The sequence below is a fragment of the Triticum aestivum genome, chromosome 5D (genome assembly GCF_018294505.1).
Source record: "Triticum aestivum cultivar Chinese Spring chromosome 5D, IWGSC CS RefSeq v2.1, whole genome shotgun sequence".
Taxonomy (NCBI): Eukaryota; Viridiplantae; Streptophyta; class Magnoliopsida; order Poales; family Poaceae; genus Triticum; species Triticum aestivum.
Genome location: NC_057808.1, coordinates 450,692,575 through 450,714,297, shown reverse-complemented (window position 1 = coordinate 450,714,297; position 21,723 = coordinate 450,692,575). Strand labels below are relative to the sequence as shown.

The window sequence follows — 21,723 nt, the reverse complement described above, 5'->3', positions numbered from 1 at the left end:
TAACTGCTTGAAATCTACAAAACCCATGAGTTTACACATATCACGAGCAGACTTAGAAAGCAATTACATAAAGAATCGGTGTACAATAGTGCTGCAATGCTTGAATTTCTGCAGCACAACCTTATACATTTTATAAGAATGTGGTAACATAGCATTTGTGTTGTCAAGTAAATTAGAATGTATATGTATACTTACATCTTGGGTTTTGATGCCAAAGTATTGAGTCCACTGTTCACTTTTGCAAAGACAGAAATACAAATCATCTTTCACATTATTTTTGGAAAACAACCTGACCTTAGTAATTTGTCTAAAAAATTAAGTGAGCTCAAAGAAACAAGAAAAATCACAAACATCAAATATTCCTGATAAATCTAAAATACTATCAAAGGCCTATAAAACCATCACCTCTATCTTCACCTTTTGCATTGCTATGTTTTTCCATGTCTTATAGAAGAAGCTAAAAAAGATCAAAACAATGATGCAAGGGGAGTAGCTCATTTTTATGGGCCCATCAAGATATACATCTGTTTCGAACAACAACCAAGCCCACATACTATTCATATCTTAATCTAGCTTTGTCACATACGGTGCATTGGAGCTCATTAACTTCTTGTGGTCCACATGCCACCCATTATCATGTTTACTTTTTTTTTGAAATGTTCGCCATTATCCTATATATACCTAAGAGAGTCAACTCAACTAACTTATTTATCTAAAACTGCAAGTATGCCACATCACTATGTAATTATGAATGTGATAAGGCCGATCTCAACATGCAATCATGCATGGAAAAAGACTAGGAGCATCTCTAGTAGACCCCTTAAAACACACAAAACTGTAAAGTAACCGCCGGTTTACAGTTTTAGACGGAAAAAGCGACCCGAATAGAAACCATAAACGACTCCGACCTGTAAATTTTTTGAAGGGGCGTGGAAAACATCCTCGCCAAACCCGTGAAAATAAGGATTTTAGGGGCAACCCGAGGGTGGCCTGTATACGTGAAAGACCGTTGGCGAAAGTCCAACTGCCATCGGAACCTTCATGGCTCGCTCCCATCCGACCGTCCCCAGCCGCCGGCTGCCCACCCCGGTCGTCGCACCCGCCGGCCGCCGGTCCCCACCGGCTGTCCGTTGCTGCCGTCGCACCCGCCCGCAGCTCTCCCGACGGAAGAGCTAGCTAGCTAGCTCAATCGATTCGCTAGCGCGAGCTAGCTAGCTAGGTACGGCGAACCGAGGAATCGGCCGCCGCCGTGCCCTGGCCTCCGCCCGTGTGCCATGGCCGCCCCGCGTCTTCCTCGTTCGCCCGTCCGCCAGCGGCCGCCCTGGCCTACGGTATGTGCCGATTTCAAATTGGCGTGAGGAAGAGGACAGCTAGAAAAAAATGGGCTAGCTATCACTACTACAGATTAAGCCAATAACGATCAACAACTAACAATTCTCGGTTGTTATTAGTATGGCGCACGCGTCCAACTTCTAAACTAATGTTGTGAAACCTCCCTAACGAGGATGGGTCTGCCCGTCGTTAATTTTATTCTGTTTAGAGAGTATTATTTGCATCCTTATCTGCTGAAACAAACAATAAATAAAGAGAAAGATAATGACCAATAAAATCTAGGTTCCCGTTCCCGTGCAACCGTTTGTTCTGATTTCCCCAAAAAGCGCTGCCAGCCGCTTCCTTTCCTTCCAGCCGCCGCCGCCTCCTCCTACCCTTCATCTCGTTTCTGCTCTCCTATCTTCCTCCCGTACCTCCTCGAGCGCAGCGGCTGATTCCGGCCGAGCTGCATGCGATGTCGGCCAGGTCACAGTTCCCGTGGCCATCCTCTGCCGCCGTCCTCGTGGGAGCCGGCAACGCGCTGGTCGTCTCGGTGGCAGCTGCCGCGGACAACGTGAGGAAGCACGGGTTGGAGATCGCGCAGCTGGCGCTCGACGCTAAAGGGCCAGCTCCTATGTACGACGTCACCTCCAAGAAAAACAGCAGCGAGATGCACAAGTAAGCATGATGTCCATCATGATGCATAGTACATCATATTAGCACATTCTAAATTTGCGTGGTCGTCTCTGTCATGCCATGAACAGGGCAGATCTAGGACTGAGAATTGTTGGGACTTCCACAAGCGGCCGTCCAGCAGCTGATTAACTAGTTATATTCTTCACTCGACCATTCTTGTTTTGCAGTTTTTCATTTTAAATGAGAAGATGCAAACATGGATGCATGTTCGTGGAGGTGATGACGCTAGTCTTCTCAAGGATGCTTGGAGATGTGTGCCCCACACGATCCACGTACGTGCCCACACGTACTTGTCAACACATACTTTATAAAATTTCTGACTTGAAAGATTGAAAGCAAGGACAATTTGTTTGGCTACAGAATTTCTTGTTATCATGTCAAAATTTAATCTGTTCGATTGCAGAATGACATCATCCATGGATGGCCTACTTCTATTTCTGGAGATGCGTGGATGTAAGCATTGCCTGATTATTGAGCAACAATGTCTGAAAATATAATATGTTTTTCTTTACCAAAGAAAAACATGTGTTGATCTAAGCATTGCCACATTATAATTTTTCTCTTTTCATTTAATAGAATCTCTAAGAGCTAAATGTACTCACTTAGCAATTGTTTATGTTTTTGTAGAACAGATGGTCCATCGTAATAGAAGCATCACTAGGCGTTGTAGTAATTGGTGAAGAATGATACGAACTTCAATTCAAGGACTGATGATGGCCTCTCATGACTGAAGATTATGGAAAGAAAATATCTTTTCTAGTTGTTGCACTATTTCTTGTTAGAGATGAACAACTACAATGGTTGTCTAGGGAGTTTTTTGGTTCACAATTTTTGAATGGTGGTACTTTATCCCCTAAATTGTATGTGATGATTATTTTCAATATATATGTAGTTTTGATCAGTGAAAACAAGCTATGATGCTTTGGTTGCATAGTTCGTTGCTTAATTTCTGCGGCTGTTAATCTTGAAAAGTTGAGAGTCACATTGAAGTGGCCGATAGTGATGTTTTAGGGACCATGAAAATATGTTTAGCGACCAGACAAGTGGTCGCTATTACACGAATTGTGGTTGTTATTTCCTCATAATTAACGACGACACAATGTCCCGTTGTTATAAAATAACGACGGGAAAAAGTATGTGGCCGTTATACTTTTAACGACGGAGCCTACAACGACCAGCAAATTGTGGTCGTTAATGACTTTCAACGACCACATTCTAACTTTTAACAACCACTGCAAGAAAATTGAGATACTGTGACGAAAATCCTCATGACGGTGGTTGACAACGTCACGTATGTATCTAATGTGTGACGGTCTAGAGGTCGTGTCACTGATTTTTGTAAATCAGTGATGATTAATGTCATTGAATCGACTCGAACGCTGAGCACCACCTAGCTACCAATTTCTATGACGTTTTGGTAATTTTCATGACGAACTTGCTACAGCACAGACTCACAAAGTAACTGCTAGTAGCGGGACCTGCCATATCTGCTTCACTGGTTATTGAGTGGTAGAACCAACACGTCGTGTTTTTTATGGGACCCATGTGTGAATTTTGGTAGTTGAACGCACCATAATTTCTTCATAGGTTATTGTGTGATGCCATTATTTTGTTCAATCTAATATAAATATGTGGTGGCCAGAAAAAAGTTCATTAGTGGGGTCGTGAGCTAATGAATATGACGTTGCAGTTGTTTCGCTCCATCTCAAAAAGGTAAATACGAGATTGGCTGGGAAAGATTTGGTAGGAGGATTTTTCTACAGGACCTATGCTTCAGTGTTTCTCTATGGGGTCCACACGTAGGACCCATGAGAATTTCTTTACGGCGTATTGAGCAGTGTAAATATTTTCTGAGTCTAATATAAATAAGTAGTGGCCGAAAAAAATGCTCATTGGTTGCGCTGGTGAGCTGATGGGTATGGCAGTACAGTGCAACAGTTATTTCGTCCTAACAAAAAAAAAGCACTCCTTCCCACATGGTCTTTCCTGTAGGGATTTCCAACAGGGTAGAGTTCATGCGAAACTATGCGAATATATCTTTATCATGTCATTGTACTACACGACCTATCCCCTGGTGCCTTTTTACTTTTTTTATTAGCAGATTATACACAAACATATACGTGCCTTTCTAATTTTTCTGATCAAATTATAGACGTTCATGGTACGTGTCAAACAATCATTTTTTTTACCTCTAAAAAAACCCACATTTTTTTCACGTGAGCGTGTCAAACCCACAATTTTTTCTAGTTTAAGCATATAATTTTTTCGCCCCTGCGCGCTGAGAATTAAAATTTTAAGTTAATTAGGCTCGATGGCAAAAGTTTCTCAACGAAGCCCATTTAACTACCCACAGTTCCACCCTAATCCCCATTATCTCATCTGGCGTCGCCCCGATCCAATCTTGCGCCGTCTCCTTCCTTTCACCGTCTCGATCCAATCTGCTAGCATCCCCCCTCCGCCGCTCCTCTCCAGCAGCCCCCACGCTCCCACTCCCGCCCCGTCCACCTCCGCCGCCCCCACCATCGATGCAACAACCACCGCCACCGCCACCATCGAGACCGCGGAGGAAGCCGTTGCAGCACCGGTGGTGGAAGAGGCGCCGCCGACGCCGCAGGCAGCCGCGCTCGGTAGGAGCAGCCTCTGCACGGGACAATTCTCCACATGATCTGGTGACGCAAGCCGTCGACCCACCGGAAGTACTCCGTGTCGTGCGGCTGCTCTTCTGGACGCTCTCGGCGCTGCTCGTCCATGGCGTGATCTCCGCTACCGCTGCCTCCAACCACGCTGACCTCTTGCTCCAGTTCTTCCACTTGGCTTACAGCTGGGCGGGTTCTGGGCTTCTGGCCGGAGCCAGCCACCGTGGCGCTCCTCTACCACGCCCGCTGCATCCTCCTCGAGACCATGCCGCCCTTCTCTGTTTCCCTGACGAGGCCCTGTCGCAGGCATTTTGCAGCGCTGCTCCCATCCAGATGCTTTGTTGTGGCGCTCCTCCTGTCATTCTCTCCATTTAAATGTTTGAGCGAGAAATCAATGGCGCTTTCTGGCTGTGCGGGAGTGGACATGTTCAGCGTGTGTGGGATTTCTCAAGTTCAAAGCTGACATCGTCGATGAGAAGACTGAACCCAAGGTGAGCAAAATGTTTCTTCTTCTATTTTTGACGTGTTTACCCATGCTTCTATTAGTATGTGTATACTCTGGAGATAATGACTAACGTTGGCACCTGCAGCTTATCAACACTTAGATAGCAATTGATGTTTTTCAACTGAAATATGCAATCGCTAGGAGTTTTATACTTATATTTTTCAATTACATGAGTGCAGCAAGCATGAGCAGGACGGACTATTGGGGATATGATAGGCAAACAATTTGCTAACACAGAACATATATCTGAACAATGATAGCCTGATTAGCTGAAATCTTTTTGAGCAGGCTGAAGGTGGAGGAGGGCGTGGACGGGATTTGGTCCCAGCATTGCACTCAGAGATGCTCTAATATTTAAGGAGTCCTTGTTTCTTATATTATATTTTATCACATTGCCATCGAATTAAATTGCTTGATTGAGTAAATAGCTTCATAATGTACTAGTAAATCTTTGCTACCATTATTGGCAAGTTTTTGTAAGTAATCTTTCTAGTCAAGCACTTGTATCATCTATAGTAATCTTAAGTTTTGCCATTTTTCTCTTCTGAATTTTCTCATCTTGTTTTCATAGGCTTGCTGGCTGCGTCTTCTATGCTACTTAGTACACTCGTTAGACCCCAAAGCGATGAAATCTTCATTTTTTGTTAATACAATATTACGTGAAATGCTTATAAATAGTGCTGCTTATTTAAAGTACTACGTTACAGAATCTGTTTTGTTAATTTTTACCATCAATGCAAAGACAAACATGTATTTGCGTGCTAATTTTGCTACTTTATTACATTCATGTTTGTTTTAGGAAAGTACATATGCGCATGAAAAATTGTTGCATTGTCTAAGGTCCAATTCCAAACTAGTTGAAGTGGAATTCATTTAGTTAGTTTTATGACACATGCTAGTAAGTACTCCCTCCGTTCCTAAATATAAGTCTTTTTAGACATTTCAAATAAACTACAACATACGGATGTATGTAGACATATTTTAGAGTGTAGATTCATTCATTTTGGTCCGTATGTAGTCACCTGTTGAAATCTCTAGAAAGACTTATATTTGGGAACGGAGGGAGTATTTTGCAATTCATTTAGTTCCACTCTTTTTCATCTTGCACGTTCAGGTACTACAATCATGCCACTAGTTTGGGAGAGTGAGAGGGAAAGGAGGGCATTCCTCGCGGAACATAAACGCATGGGTGATGTGTATGCTAAGCTAAGGGGTGCATTGATTACATGTACTTTAACCATTATACCTCTAGCTCAAGGTTATGCATGTTATCTTGTCAATTTTCATCTCATTATGATGCAACGTTGTTGTGTTTGTCATTTATAGGCATCGGGAGGAGTTAGCCGCAAGACTTGAAGCACAAGAGAGAGCATTTGAAGAGATACAAAAGAAGCAGCAAGAAGAATTGGAAGCTCTAAAGAAGATCCAACAAGAGAAGAATGAAGCCTAGGCAAAGAAGCAAAAGGAGATGGATAATCTGCTTGATTTTCTCTTGAGGGCTCAAGCAACTTAGCAAGCAACTCTGTAGTCCCAGTCCAAACCAGATGGTTCATGAAAGCCATCCTTACATTGCAATCATCAGGACAACATATGTGGTCTTTAGTTAATATTAGTTTTCATCTTGTCTATTGTCTATGTCAAACTTGAGTCAGTTTTTTACCGTCATTTTTGTTTACAGAATGATTTGGCTGATACGATCTCATATATAATATGATTTGTCTTACATATCAATTTATGATGTGATTTTTCTCTACAACTTTTTTATATAATATGATGTGATGTGAAGTGAAGTAAACACTTATTTTCATCGCAATTTAGATTCGAAAGAAAGTAAATATATTTTGACGACTTCATCTACATCCATAATAAAAGTAGTGGCACTAGTAGTGGGATAGCCGCTCGGGTGATGATCTGGCATAATGTTAGTGACGTTGTCTTGTCATCGAATATGGTACAATATGGCATATTTTCTCCTAATATGTGACATTAATTGACCGTCAAGGAAATAGGAAGTCGATGACGTTCTATATAACGTCACCGAAGGTCCCAATTTCGATGACATTTTTGTGCGTGCGCCGTCACTAGGAGTAATCTGTGACGGGGATTTCGTGACGATGCTTGTGACGCCTGTAAAATGTCACTAGGGGGTAATTTGTGACGTTATTAGCTATTCGATGACATTTTTTAGCTCGTCATAGTAGGCCCTATCTCTTGTAGTGAACCACATAACCTGTCGTTAGAAATCATTTTCCTAGTAGTGTATGGGTTTGTTCGGTATATTCAGAGAATGTTCCTTTTTAGGGGTTGATTATACGGGATCTTTTCGGCCGCAGCTAAAATCAGCCCTTAAAACACGTTTTTCTCGGCCCTTATAACGACTATAATGGTCCGCGATATAAGGGGACTGCTAGAGATGCTCTAACCAGAATATTCAGCCATGCATGGGAAAATGTATTCCATTTAGTTATTCCACTTATATTCAATAAATCTTGTTAAAACTATACATAATCAAATGTAACGAGTCATATGCACTCCCTTGAGTCCTTTTTACTTTGCATATAAGATTTGTATGAAGTCAAACTTCGACCATACTTATAGTAAAAAAATATCAAAGTCTACAATACAAAAGTTATACAATATGGAGGTTAATTTCATGATGTTTCTTATTGATTTTCTTATTGTGAATGATGATTTTTTTTATAAAGTTGGTCAAATGTTATAAGTTCGACTTCAGATAAATCTTATATGCAGAGCAAAAAAGACCGGGGGGGGGGGGGGAGTATTTAAATTTTGATTCTCATGTTATCAATCCAAATTTTTATCGACCAATTCTCGTAGCAACGCAGGTGTTTGCTAGTTTGTATAGATCTGAGTTAGTAGTTATCCATTCACCATTTAACCTACTAGAAATTGCTATAGTTGCCCTCTATGGTGGACATAGAGGTGATTTGAGTGATGTAAATTTTAGGATAACTGTTTTTCAGTTTGCACAAACATGACAAAACTTACCAGTATTAACTAATGAGTAGCTAGTTCAACAAAAAAAATCCTCTCAACCAAGTTACGGCTCGATCACTGATCCCACTTGTGAAATAAAGGGGGGGGACCTATTCACCAGATACCCGAAAACAAATAGCGTTAGTCAAATTTTGGACCTTTAGATCACCATCAATGGCCAAGATCATGCGGTCATTGTTCTTCTTATGATGTATTGCTCCCCACGCCACCAATAACCGTGGCGACTATTTATCGCCTTAAGCGACCCAAGTGGCAGCCCTAACCGAAGCTTTTCCCCACCTCACGTTGTATTGGGTCGGGCTGTTCACGCGCGCATATTCCTAAAAAGAAACTAGGAAACGCAAGAAAAAGGAGCCAAACCCTAGTCTCTAGCAGAATCCTGCGTTGAGCTAGCCACTACGCCCACATTCGTTTCGTGGAAACTACTAGGGGCGCGCCGTACTTAAAGCTACACGAGTGATTTTCTTTGGGATTTTCCCTTTTTTATTTTATTTTGTTTCTTTTCTTTCTTCTTCTCCATTTTTCTTTCATTATTTTACATTCATTCTTGCATATTGTTACTTTGTTTTTTATTTTCTTTCCTTCTCCATTTTTTGTTTGGTTTTCTTTTTTCTTCTTCATTTTTTGTTTTACTTTTTTAATTTTTATTTTTTTCTTTTGTTTCCTTTTGTTTTTCATTCTACATTCTTATATACATGATCAACATGTTTTCAAAGAATTGTTCAACAGTTTTCAAATACGTGTTCAACATTTTTCAAACACTTGTTCAACATTCTTACATACATGTTGAACATTTATTCGAATACTTGTTCAACGTTTTTCAAATACTTCTTCAGCATTTTTATATACATGATTAACATTTTTCAAATTTGGGGGTGTTGCGAGATCATCATCGACTTTTATTACCAATTGGTGCAAGCCATGCTCAGGTATCACAAATCCTCTTGTCGCGGAGGCATCAGCTGTGCGTGAAGGTGTGATCGTGGCAACACTTCGTGGATTTGCGTGTGTGGAGATTGAGACAGATAGCTTGGAGGTGGTGAACCTCTGGAAATCGCGCCGAACTTCGCGCTCTGTTTTAGCGCGGTTACTTATAGATATTGAGGAGCTAGCGCTAGTTTTACTTGTTTTGATATTCATCGTGTAAAGAGACATGCAAATATTTCAGCCCACCTTTGTGCTCAACAAGCATGCACATTGGAGGTGACGGAGGGGATTTCTGGTCACCAGGCTGGGCCGGTGCCTTATCGTTTGAATAAAGCTCTTCATCACCCCGCAAAAAAAAATTGTTAGATCCCTACGTTGGAAATGCAAGGTGCATGATCACTTCTCTCGTCCTGTGAAAATCCTCGTCATGGTCGCGATGTTCAAGCTGGTACACCGACGACGCCGCCTCCCGCTTGCCGATCACCATGTCTCGTCCCCGCTTCACCTGTAGCCACTTATCACCCGCCAACTTCGGGCCGATGTCTTCCTCGTGGAGGCCAATGTTGACGAACAGCCGTGACTCGCTGTTGTGCGGCGGCACGTCGACAAAGCGGTTCATGTCGAACACCTCCTCGGCGGCGCCTTGCTCCGTGTCGTAGGCGTACACCTTGTGCCGGCTCGTCGCCAGCAGGATCTTCTTCTTCACACTGCACAGCGGGACGATCTCCCGCTCCCCGCTCAGCTCGTCCCGGATCGGCCGGGGCAGGCTGCCCACGTCGACGCGGCAGCGCGCAGACCACGATGGCGACGACGGACTCCACGTGACGAGCAGGAGCACGTCGTCGACGAGGCGGTCGTGGACGACGGCGCAGAGGGAGCCGTCGAGGTTGGTGAGGTGCCGGATGCGTGACGCCAGCCGCGGCGGCGTGCGCACCCACCCGAACCGCTCGGCGCCGACGGAGAGCGACAGGATGGGCGCGTCCTGCTGCGGGTCCCAGCTGGCGCTGCCGTCGTCGGCGCAGCCTCGCCGGTGCAGCAGCCAGTAGAGGGATCCGTCGAGGGCCACGGGAGGCCTGCCGTCGACGTAGCACGCAAATCTTGGGGGCGCGTTGCCCCCGGCGCAGCGCCGCCACCGCCACTCGCCGGATGCCGTAAGCGAGCACACCTCGCACTTCTGCTGCCCGAAGATGTTCCTGAAGAGCCTGACGACCTTGTGTTGACCGGTGGCCGGGTCGAAGCCGAGGCCGGTGCTGGAGAGCTCCAGAGGAAACCGTTTGAGCAGCATCAGCTTCGGAACCACCGGTGCTATCTCCTCCGCCGTCTCGCAGGGCGGCAGGGATACATGCTCGCCGGTGGACAGGTTCAAGACGTGGTACTCGGACAACCGGACGTCGAAGACGAGCGTCAGGCCGCGGCACGGCTTGCCGGTCAGTACCAGGTGCTCGCCGGCGAGGTTGCCCACGCTGAGCAGCTTGCGGGCAGCGGCGGCGGGCGGCCCGTCTCCGTCCTCGGGAAGCGAGCAAGCGTAGAAGGACGTGGCGACGCCCTTCTCTGTCGGCGAGAAGAAGACGATCTCGGGGTGGCGCGCGGCGGCTGCTCGGGCAGCGTGCGCGGCGACGAAGTGGCCGGAGGCGAGGGCCGCATTCCACGCCCGGCAGACAGATCTGCAGCGCACGGCTGCTGCCACCGGCAGGCGCGTGAGGATCTCATCGACGATCAGCTCTTGGTTCAGCGGCGGAGGCGGTTCGCCGTGCGACGACCTGATCCTGGAATTTGCCGGCGAGGTTGCCATCGTACGTTTGCACGTACGGCCTGGTCCTGGTCGATTTATTGATTGACCGACTTACTATTGTGATTGAGATGATGTGTTGGCGACGGCCGTAGGTATATATACTCCTACCATGAGCGATCAGCGTCTCAAGTCGAACTCGGACTGTAGAACCGTCTCGATTGGAGTTCTTACATGCTGTCGGTTTGGCCACGTCAGCACACCGTTCAAATGTCGGATTAATTTGCACACGTTATTGGTGATGACCACGTACTCCCTCTGCTTTATAGTGATCTAAACGTTTTTATATTAGTTTACGAAGGAAGTACGTACGTACAAGAGGTGGTGTAGAGGCAGTGGCGGTATCTCGGGCGGTATCTCGTTGTCTGTGCGCGGTATCTCGGGTGGTAACGGTAATCCAGGTCTTGTTCTGCCTAGAGATGGTGGCTGCAAACTGTGATGGTGCAGCGACCTCTTGTGGCTCCACGGTGGCTGTGTACATCGAAAGATCTTCGAGAGTTCATCTTTTCAGATCGATGGTTCACTTCGGCAATGAGATGCAAACTATGGGCGTCGGCTTGACGCAGAGGAATGGGTGTGCAGCGGCGCAGTAGCTGCTGGGGTCGTGGAAAAGTGGTGGCGACAACACATTTGTGACGTCGATGGTGGTGCTTCTTAAGTACCCGGTATCGAGCTCCGGGGTGAAAGCCCATATTTGAATTCTGGCAATGGCGATGGTTATACATCGTTACCTTGTTGAAGGCATTGCTCGGATATGTTCGGACAATTTCTTTAGAGTGAAAACCTAGATTCCGGCGTTGACTGCTGGATCCAGTGACGACAGCGTTTCAACGTTGCTCCCTTCCTGAAGGCGTTGCTCTTGAAGAATCACGATGTTCATATGGTGTCTTGAGACGGTTGGTGCGGATATGGTCTTTCCTATAGTTTGCCGATCACGGAACTGGTCACTTTGGTTTTTTTCTTTCTTCCTTTTTCTCGCCCATGCATAGCTTTTGTCTTATATATTTTGCTATTTGCTGGCGTGTTTTTCGTGTGGGTTGGTGTTGCATCCTAGCTGTGCAGAGATCGGGTGTGTGCTCATCATGTGTGTATTCTCTTGATGCTTCATTTTGAGCTAATAAAATCCACCCTTTTCGAAAAAAAGGTTGTTCATCGTCTTGGTTTTGGCGGCAACGATGACGGCGCTGAATAAAGATTCTTCGGATCCTTCCATGAGGAGGCCAATGGTTGGTTGTGGATGGATTTGGAAACCAGTTTGTTCAAGAAAGGATGGCGTAGCGGCGGCGACATCCTCGTGGTGGACCTGTGTCCTCGGGCTCCGCTGTTGCGACGACGTTTGCTCCAGGGTCGGCGCGGAATTTGGGAGATAGTACAGGAGCGGATGCAGATTGTGGTCTGCATCGATGATATATAGAAGGAGGAACGTGTGTTGGTTCGTGGTTTATGGATGGCAGGTATGGTTTCCTCCTTCGTCGTCTTATTTGTGGTGGGGTGCCAGATGTGGAGTTTGATGGCGTGTCCAGGTGTTGCCCCGATCTGATTCGTTGAACGACAAGGATTTCACTTTTGGTGAGCCACCTTGGAGGTCCGCAAAGCTGCAAATCAGCGATGGAGCTGCGTCGAGCTCGGGTGAGGAGGTGATCCATCATTCTTTTCTTTAATGGCTGTTGTGGTGGTGCCGGATGCAGGTGACGAACGTTGGTGTCAAGCTCAGAGAGGTTCTGCTATCTTTTCAATATTTTCATGTCGGTCCTTTCGTGAATTGTACTTTGATCTTTATGATATGAATGAGACATACTGGAATCAGCTTCTTTGCCGTCTGCCATGGCAGACGGCAAAGGCATACATCCCTAACGGCAAACACCTTTGCCGTCAGCCAACGGACGGCAAAGAGGCAAAGCTTTTTGCCGTCCGCTGACAGACGGCAAAGAGCTCAGCTCGGCCAGCACTGAGAAGCTGCCACGTGTCCAGCTATGCCGTCCGCCAGCCAACGGAAAAGAGGTTTGAATTTTTGCCGTCTGCTGGCGGACGGCATAGCTGGCCCTGTTTGCCAGTCCTATTTGGTCACTTTGCCGTCCGCCAGCAGACGGCAAAGTGACCAAATAGGCAGCCAGTGTTCCCAATTTATACAGGTAGCTGCCACATGTCCTCTTTGCCATCTGCTAGCAGACGACAAAGAGACTATTTATCCCCTGTTTTTATTTGAATCCATTTAAGTTTCACAGGAATTCACACACAGATATACATATTATTATTTTTCACAGGCACAGCAGACATATGATGTATCCAACACATAGCTCCATCCATGACAACATACATACATAAGAAACACAGTTCCATCCATACATATTACAGTAATATCACAATGTTCATCACACACATTGCTCCATGCATCCATATAACAAGTTCCACATTTTTCATCGATACAAACGAAAAGAAGAACAGGGAAACAAGCACTCCATCCATGCAAGCTTCCATATAGTGAATTAAATCTGCAAAATGGGAAACAAGAAAGTTAGAAGAAGAAGACTAGAATCAGAAGAAGAAGAAGAAAATGAAGAACAAGAAGAAGAGGAAGAAGAAGAAGTAAGCATACTTAGGTAAAATAGCATATTACGCCATTTTTTATATAAAGCAGCTTAGTATAGGTCATTATTGAGCTAACTAGGTAACTAAGCATATTAGAGCTAACTTCATTTTGAAGAAGAAGAAGAAGAATAAGAAGAAAACTGGAAGAAGAAGAAGAAGAAAGCTGGAAGCTTCTTCTTCTAGTCTTCTTCTTCTTCTTCTTCTTCTTTTCTTCCTATTCCTTCTTTTCTTCCTCTTCCTTGATTTTCTTCATCTTATTATGTCATTTGTGGGCTAAATAGGCTAAATTATGTCATATATGGACTAAATAGGCTAAATAAGAAGAAAAATGCCATTTTTGAGCTTACCTAGCTAATTATGCCATTTTTGACCTAACTAAGCTTTTTGTGTCATTTTAGAGGACACCAAGCTAAGTATATGACATTTATGAGGTTAGCAAGGTTATTATGCCATTTACGAATAAAAATAAGTAAGAGGAGGAGTCCTTCTTCTTCTTCTTCTTCTTCTTCTTCTTTTCTTCCTATTCCTTATTTTCTTCCTCTTCCTTGATTTTCTTCATCTTATTATGTCATTTGTGGACTAGATAGGCTAAATTATGTCATAAATGGACTAAATAGGCTAAATAAAAAGAAAATGCCATTTTTGAGCTTACCTAGCTAATTATGCCATTTTGACCTAACTAAGCTTATTGTGTCATTTTAGAGGACAACAAGCTATAATACCTGACATGAATAATATGTATATAATTTAAGTGTATCATCATCATCATGAACATAATCAAAAATTGAATGCCTCACATTACTAATATTACTCTGAATCGTCTATATATGCTCCAGGATCATTAAATGCATCATCATCATCACTATCAGTGACGTGCTCTTCATCATCATCAATAAATGCATCAACATGTGGAAGGCCTCCTTTACGTAATCGTTCAAGCATTGACAGGTCATCTGCAGCAATAACTTCTTCCTGTTCCGGCTCAGGGGTGAAGTCGGATTCACTATCGTTGTCTACTTCAATGTTCTGGGGTGGAGTAGAGCGGTTCTTGAAACGCTTTTTGGAAAGACATGTTTCTTGGAAGAATTCTCCTTCGTCATATGTGTCTTGGTTAATATGAGGTTCATAATCCTCTTGATTGGGGGGAGGTGGTCTAACACGTGGCGGCACTTCATAAACGACATCCCAACCACTGAGATTTGGATCACTTTGACAGGCCCACGGTAGATAGAAAACTTGGGTTGCCTGTTGAGCCGTAATATAGACATCAGGAACATCCAAATGGGTGCTTTGTTTGATTTCGACTAGCCCTATATGTTCATGAGTCCTTCTAGTCTCCCTCGGCTGGAACCAATAACATCTGAAGACTACGACGTTTGGTGGGTTTTCACCATAGAATTGAAGTTCATAAATTGCTTCAACTCTTCCATAATACTCGATATCTCCTTCGCCGATAGCAGAGACACAACAATTTGTAGACTTTCGATCGGCCACAGATAGCTTTTTGCCATAGGTACGAAAGCGATACCCATTGATGTCGTATTTGTCAAATGAACGGACCTTATAGTCAAAACCATTAGCTACTTGTCTCAATTTGGCATCCATAATCTCTGAATTAGCCTACATGTTTAATACGAAAGGATTTTTGCATTAGTCGCAAATTAGCCAAAGAAATGAAATGGTCTAATGGAAATTATCGTTTTTTGAACCAAGAGATGAAACCGGGATATTCGCCTCCTTGCTTTGCCAGAAGCTCATACTCTTCGACGGAATCCTTTTGGATCACCCCTCCATACGAGAATATGGCGATGTATCGACTGCATCAAATATCCAGAAATAAGAGCAGTTCAAAGGAATTAGAAGTTGTGAAACAATGTACCGGGATCTTACTCGATGTACGGCCGCACTTCTGTTAGGTTGTTGAAGAGATACAGCGAAATGGTCCGCCATTCTTCAACATCCAACGATACTGGTTTCCAATCACTGGCTGGTGTGAGATTCCCTTTGAATAGGCTGAGGTTGGATCGACCCTTTTTAGGGCCGTCAGCATTGTACCCAGGCTTCGGATTGTGCAAATGACGATTTTTGGCTTCTGTGCTGTCACGAAGTTTGCCGTCTCCTCAGTGATGAATGCCTCGGCCATCGATGCCTCACATCTACGTTTATTTTTACATTTTTCTCGAAGCGTCTTCTGCATCCTCTCAGTTGAGTAGCACCAACGATTTTGCACGCCCCCCCCCCCCAATCGTGCCTCGGTCGGGAGATGCAAAATCAAGTGTTGCATTGGATTAAATAAGCTTGGCGGAAAGATCATCTCTAACTTGCAGATCAACTCCGGCGCCAACTGTTCCATTTCTTCTAGGAGGCCAGGCGATAGTTCTTTCGCACAAAGAACATGGAAGAAATAGCTCAGCTCTGCCAGTACTAGCCATTCATCCTCAGGGATGAAGCCACGCAACATCACCGGCATTATCCGCTCAATCCATATGTGCCAATCATGACTTTTAGACCAAATATTTTCAATTTTTCAAGACTCTCTCCCCTCTTTAGCTTTGCTGCATACCCATCGGGGAACATCAACTGCATTTTCACCCACAAAATAATTTCCTTCATAGCTGGCCTTCCAGGATTGAACCATGCCTTTGGCTTCGTCCAATTCCGCTTTCCTTTTGGTTCTTGCATGTTTTGTAATGGTCTATCACATAGCTCCTCTTGATCGACTCTAGCCTTAGTATTATCCTTTGATTTCCCCTCTATGCCGAACAATGTACCAAAAATGGCTTCGGCGATATTCTTTTCAGTGTGCATCACGTCGATGTTGTGTGGGGAAAGAAGGTCTTTGAATTAAGGTAGATCCCACAAGCATGTCTTGTGAGTCCAGGCGTGTTCCTTATTATATCCCTTGAAATACCCTAGACGCTCTGGATCTGGCTCGAGAGCGTTTAACTAATCTAGGGTCTGTTGGCCTGTCAACGTAGGTGGTGTAGAGTGTTTGACAACTCTACCTTTGATGAAGTTCTTCTTGTCTTTCCTGAACTTATGGCGAGGATCTAGAAACGGTCTATGCTAGTCGAAGCAAGTATACTTGTGCCCTGCCGTCAGCCAACGAAACTCAAGAGCTCCCTTGCATGTGGGGCATGGGAACCTTCCATGCACACACCAGCCAACGAATAGCGCATACGCCGGCAAGTCATGCGTCCAGTACATGTACCAGACACGCATTATGAAGTTCTGTTTGCTAAAGGCGTCGTATGTCTTGAACCCATTATCCCAAGCTTATTGCAATTCGTCCTTAAGCGGCAGCATGTACACATTCATATTCTTCCCCGGATAGTTGGGCCCTGGAATTATCAACGTCAGGAAAATGTTCTTTCTTTGCATAATCTGCCCGGGGGGAGATTGAGTGGAATGACAAACATGGGCCAACAACTGTATGGGGATGCTGCCTGACCAAACACACTGAACCCATCCATGCTGATGGCGACTCGAGGATGCCTTGGATCTGCCGTTTTTTCCTTATGTAATGCATCGATGCGCTTCCACGCTTCACCATCCGATGTGTGCACCATCATCACACTCCCATCTGCATCTAGTTCGGTTCTTTTGCCCGTTTTGTGCCATGTCATCTGTCTGGCCATCTCTTCGACCATGAAAAGACGTTGAATTCTTGGTACGATTGGCATATACCGAAGAACATTAACGGGTATTTTGGTCTGCGTCTTCTCACCCATACCGTTGTCTACCACAACATACCTGGAAGAATTGCAAATGGGACAATAGTTCAAGTCCTCATACTGAAGCCTAAATAAGACACATCCTTTCTCATAGGCATGTATCTTCTCATAGGGCATCTTAAGAGCACGGAGGATTTTGTCTGACTGGTACAGGTTTGCAGGTAGCACATGGCCTTTGGGCAGAACTCGTCCGAATATTGTCATCATTGCGTCGTAGCATTCTCTGCCCAAGTTGAATTGAGCCTTCAAAGCCATTATTTGTGAGAAGGCATCCAGCTGAGAAAGCTCAGTGTGCTCGTGGAGAGGACGTTTTGAGGTCTCCAACATTTCAGTGAAGGCCTTTGCAGATTCCTCCATCTCCTCGTCCGAGTCCCGAGCATCGTCAAAGTCTTGCACCATGTCGACCATCCCGGTACCATGCTCGTCGGTGCGACGACGAACCACCTCAGCTCTGGCACGTTGGGCAGACTCAATGTCCAGACCGTGTAACCAGGCGTAAAACCAAACTTCTGCAGGTCTTTACTCATTTCAAGCTCGTCCCTCTTATTATAGTTGTCGCACCGGACACAGGGGCACTAGCTAAATTTCTGGCCATTTGCAAATGCGGCTCTAACAAACCCTTTGGTTTTTGTTAACCATTCCTCAGTCCAAACTTTCTGTCTAGTGTAACCAGTGTACATCCACGCACGATCACTCATATTGACTTCCTACTGGACACACAAGAAATATATACATAATTAAGCAAACCATATCCATCAATTAATGGAGTTTGTCAGTTTTATTACGTCCATCCAACCTACACACTAATAGGTAAAGATAGGTCCTAATCCCACCCGAGTATGTGTAGATTGGGTTCGTTTTCCCATGCTCTGCTCCGGATCCGACGCAAAATTTCGGCAGCACCTCCCCGCTGTTCTCCTGATACACGTCTCGGCAATAAGCAGAGAGGATGTGTACCCGGAGAACAACAGGGAGGCACTGACGAAATTCTGCATCGGATCCGGAGCAGAGCATATGGAAAACGAACTCAATCTACACATACTCGGGCTGTCCATGGATAACGTTGGACAATTCGAAAGAATCAAGATTATAAATATGCAAATGCATGCATATTTATAGATGTAACCCTTTCGAATGGGAGACGCATAGTGGTTACACATACTGATGATTGACACCTATAGCTAGCAAGTTTCATCAGCACGAAGACCGGAACAGAGCAAATGAATGGGGGAGGAGGAGATGTTATTTGTGCTCACCAATGAACGCAGGGGCGGAGCTCGTCGAACGCATGGGGAGGTCGTCAAACACCACACTCTCGCAGCGACGAAACAACTGCACATTTAAATCCACCTGATCAACACACACACATATATATATATATATGATGTTTTGCATAACAAAATCGAAAAAGTATACGACCTAACTCATAATTCACAAATATATGACCCTGTCGGGGTCGTGGTGTGGTGTCAGGGTGTCGGGGTCAATCGGGGTGTCAGGGTGTCGGGGTCGGGGTCGGGGTGTGGTGTGATACGTCTCCAACGTATCTATAACTTCTGATTGTTTCATGCTATTATATTATCCATCTAGGATGTTTTATATGCATTTATATGCTATTTTATATGATTTTTGGGACTAACCTATTAACCTAGAGCCCAGTGCCAGTTTCTGTTTTTTCCTTGTTTTTGAGTTTTACAGAAAAGGAATACCAAACGGAGTCCAATTGACGTGCCAATTTTTTATGATTTTTTATGGACCAAAAGAAGCCCCCGGAGTAAAAGAGTTGGGCCAGAAGAGTTCCGGGCTGCCCACGAGGGTGGGGGGCGCGCCCTACCCCCCTGGGCGCCCCCCTATCTCGTGGACAGCTCGGAGACCCCCCCTGACGTGAGACCTACGCCAAAAATTCCTATAAATACATAAACCTCCAGAAAATAACCTAGATCGGGAGTTCCGCCGCCGCAAGCCTCTGTAGCCACCAAAAACCAATCGGGACCCCGTTCCGGCACCCTGCCGGAGGGGGAATCCCTCACCGGTGGCCATCTTCATCATACCGGTGATCTCCATGACGAGGAGGGAGTAGTTCACCCTCGGGGATGAGGGTATGTACCAGTAGCTATGTGTTTGATCTCTCTCTCTCTCTCTCTCTCTCTCTCTCTCTCTCGTGTTATTGATTCGGCACGATCTTGATGTATCGCGAGCTTTGCTATTATAGTTGGATCTTATGATGTTTCTCCCCCTCTACTCTCTTGTAATGGATTGAGTTTTCCCTTTGAAGTTATCTTATCGGATTGAGTCTTTAAGGATTTGAGAACACTTGATGTATGTCTTGCATGTGCTTATCTGTGGTGACAATGGGATATTCACGTGATCCACTTGATGTATGTTTTGGTTCTCAACTTGCGGGTTCACTGACCTTGTGAACTTATGCATAGGGGTTGGCACACGTTTTCGTCTTGATTCTCCGGTAGAAACTTTGGGGCACTCTTTGAAGTTCTTTGTGTTGGTTGAATAGATGGATCTGAGATTGTGTGATGCATATCATATAATCATACCCACGGATACTTGAGGTGACATTAGGGTTTTGGTTGATATGTGTCTTAAGGTGTTATTCTAGTACAAACTCTAGGATAGATCGAACGGAAAGAACATCTTCGTGTTATTTTACTACGGACTCTTGAATAGATCGATCAGAAAGAATAACTTTGAGGTGGCTTCGTACCGTACCATAATCTCTTCGTTTGTTCTCCGCTATTAGTGACTTTGGAGTGACTCTTTGTTGCATGTTGAGGGATAGTTATATGATCCAATTATGTTATTATTGTTGAGAGAACTTGCACTAGTGAAAGTATGAACCCTAGGCCTTGTTTCCTAGCATTGCAATACCATTTACGCTCACTTTTATTACTTGTTACCTTGCTGTTTTTATATTTTCAGATTACAAAAACCTATATCTACTATCCATATTGCACTTGTATCACCATCTCTTCCCCGAACTAGTGCACCTATACAATTTACCATTGTATTGGGTGTGTTGGGAACACAAGAGACTTTTTGTTATTTGGTTGCAGGGTTGCTTGAGAGAGACCATCTTCATCCAACCCCTCCCACGGATTGATAAAACTTAGGTCATCCACTTGAGGGAAATTTGCTACTGTCCTACAAACCTCTGCACTTGGAGGCCCAACAACGTCTACAAGAAGAAGGTTGTGTAGTAGACATCAAGCAGTTTCTGGCGCCGTTGCCGGGGAGGTGAGTGCTTGAAGGTATATCTTTAGATCTTGCAATCGAATCTTTTTGTTTCTTGTTTTATCACTAGTTTAGTTTATAAAAGAAAACTACAAAAAATGGAATTGAGGGTGCCTCATATGCTTCATCTTTTTAATATCTTTCATGAAAATATGGATTCCGATAATTGTGCTCAATTGCTAGAGGAAGAATGCATTAGAATGTTTGTCACTAAATCTTTGAATGATGAGCATGATTGCAATGTTGTTAGTATGAATTCTTTGAATACCCATGATGCTAATGATATGCAAAGCCACAAGCTTGGGGATGCTATGTTTGATGAAGATGATATATTTAGTCCCCCAAGTTTTGATGAGAAAATTTATTATGATGAAAGCATGCCTCCTATTTATGATGATTATTGTGATGACACGTATGCTATAAAGAATAAAGATAACCATGAAACTTGTCATCATGATTTTAATTTTCAATTGAATTATGCTTCACATGATAGTTATTTTGTTGAGTTTGCTCCCACTACTATTGATGAGAATAAATTTGCTTATGTGGAGAGTAGTAAAATTTCTATGCAAGTAGAGCATGGAAAGAATGCTTTATGTGATGGTTATATTGTTTAATTCATTCATGATGCTACTGGAAATTATTATGAGGGAGGAACATATGCTTGTAGGAATTGCAATAATATCATGTTTCCTCTCTATGTGCTTAAAGTTTTGAATTTATGCTTGTTTTGCCTTCCTATGCTAGTTGATTATTGTTCCCATAAGTTGTTTGCTCACAAAATCCCTATGCATAGTTAGTGGGTTAGACTTAAATGTGCTAGTCATATTCTTCATGATGCTCTCTTTATGTTTCAATTCTTATCTTTTACATGAGCATCATTGAAATCATCATGCCTAGCTAGGGGCGTTAAACGTTAGCGCTTGTTGGGAGGCAACCCAATTTTATTTTTGTTCTTTGCTTTTTGTTCCTGTTTAGTAATAAATAATCTATCTAGCCTCTGTTTAGATGTGTTTTCATGTTTTAATTAGTGTTTGTGCCAAGTAGAACCTTTGGGAAGACTTGGGTGAAGTCTTTATGATCTTGCTGTAAAAAACAGAAACTTTAGCGCTCACGAGATTAGCTGCCATTTTTTACTGGAGAGTGATATTTAGTTGATTCTTTTTGCAGATGATTAATAGACAAATTCCTCACATCCAGCTATTTATTTTAGAATTTTTGGAGTTCCATAAGTATACACTTGATCCAGATTACTACAGACTGTTCTGTTTT

At 44.0% G+C, this 21,723-nt stretch overlaps 1 protein-coding gene and 2 long non-coding RNA genes across 4 annotated transcripts; 2 read left to right on the top strand and 1 right to left on the bottom strand.

Annotated features, from left to right (window-relative positions):
* Window positions 1–1,632: 1,632 nt before the first annotated feature.
* LOC123125471 (uncharacterized) lies at window positions 1,633–2,902 on the top strand. The gene is made up of 4 exons (XR_006461418.1): window positions 1,633–1,989; window positions 2,076–2,279; window positions 2,411–2,460; window positions 2,635–2,902. It is a non-coding gene; the product is annotated as an uncharacterized lncRNA (long non-coding RNA).
* Window positions 2,903–4,364: 1,462 nt separating this feature from the next.
* LOC123122651 (uncharacterized) lies at window positions 4,365–6,879 on the top strand. 2 transcript variants are annotated; one of them, XR_006460332.1, is made up of 4 exons: window positions 4,367–5,134; window positions 5,437–5,749; window positions 6,263–6,376; window positions 6,475–6,879. It is a non-coding gene; the product is annotated as an uncharacterized lncRNA (long non-coding RNA). The 2 variants fall into 2 exon arrangements; XR_006460331.1 differs by having other exon boundaries at window positions 4,365–5,134; window positions 5,437–6,376.
* Window positions 6,880–9,240: 2,361 nt separating this feature from the next.
* On the bottom strand, window positions 9,241–10,934 carry LOC123125470 (uncharacterized). Its single transcript, XM_044545955.1, has one exon. It carries the CDS (start codon window positions 10,883–10,885, stop codon window positions 9,464–9,466), a length of 1,422 nt encoding a protein of 473 aa, XP_044401890.1. The 5' UTR covers window positions 10,886–10,934; the 3' UTR covers window positions 9,241–9,463.
* Between the last annotated feature and the right edge of the window lie 10,789 nt (window positions 10,935–21,723).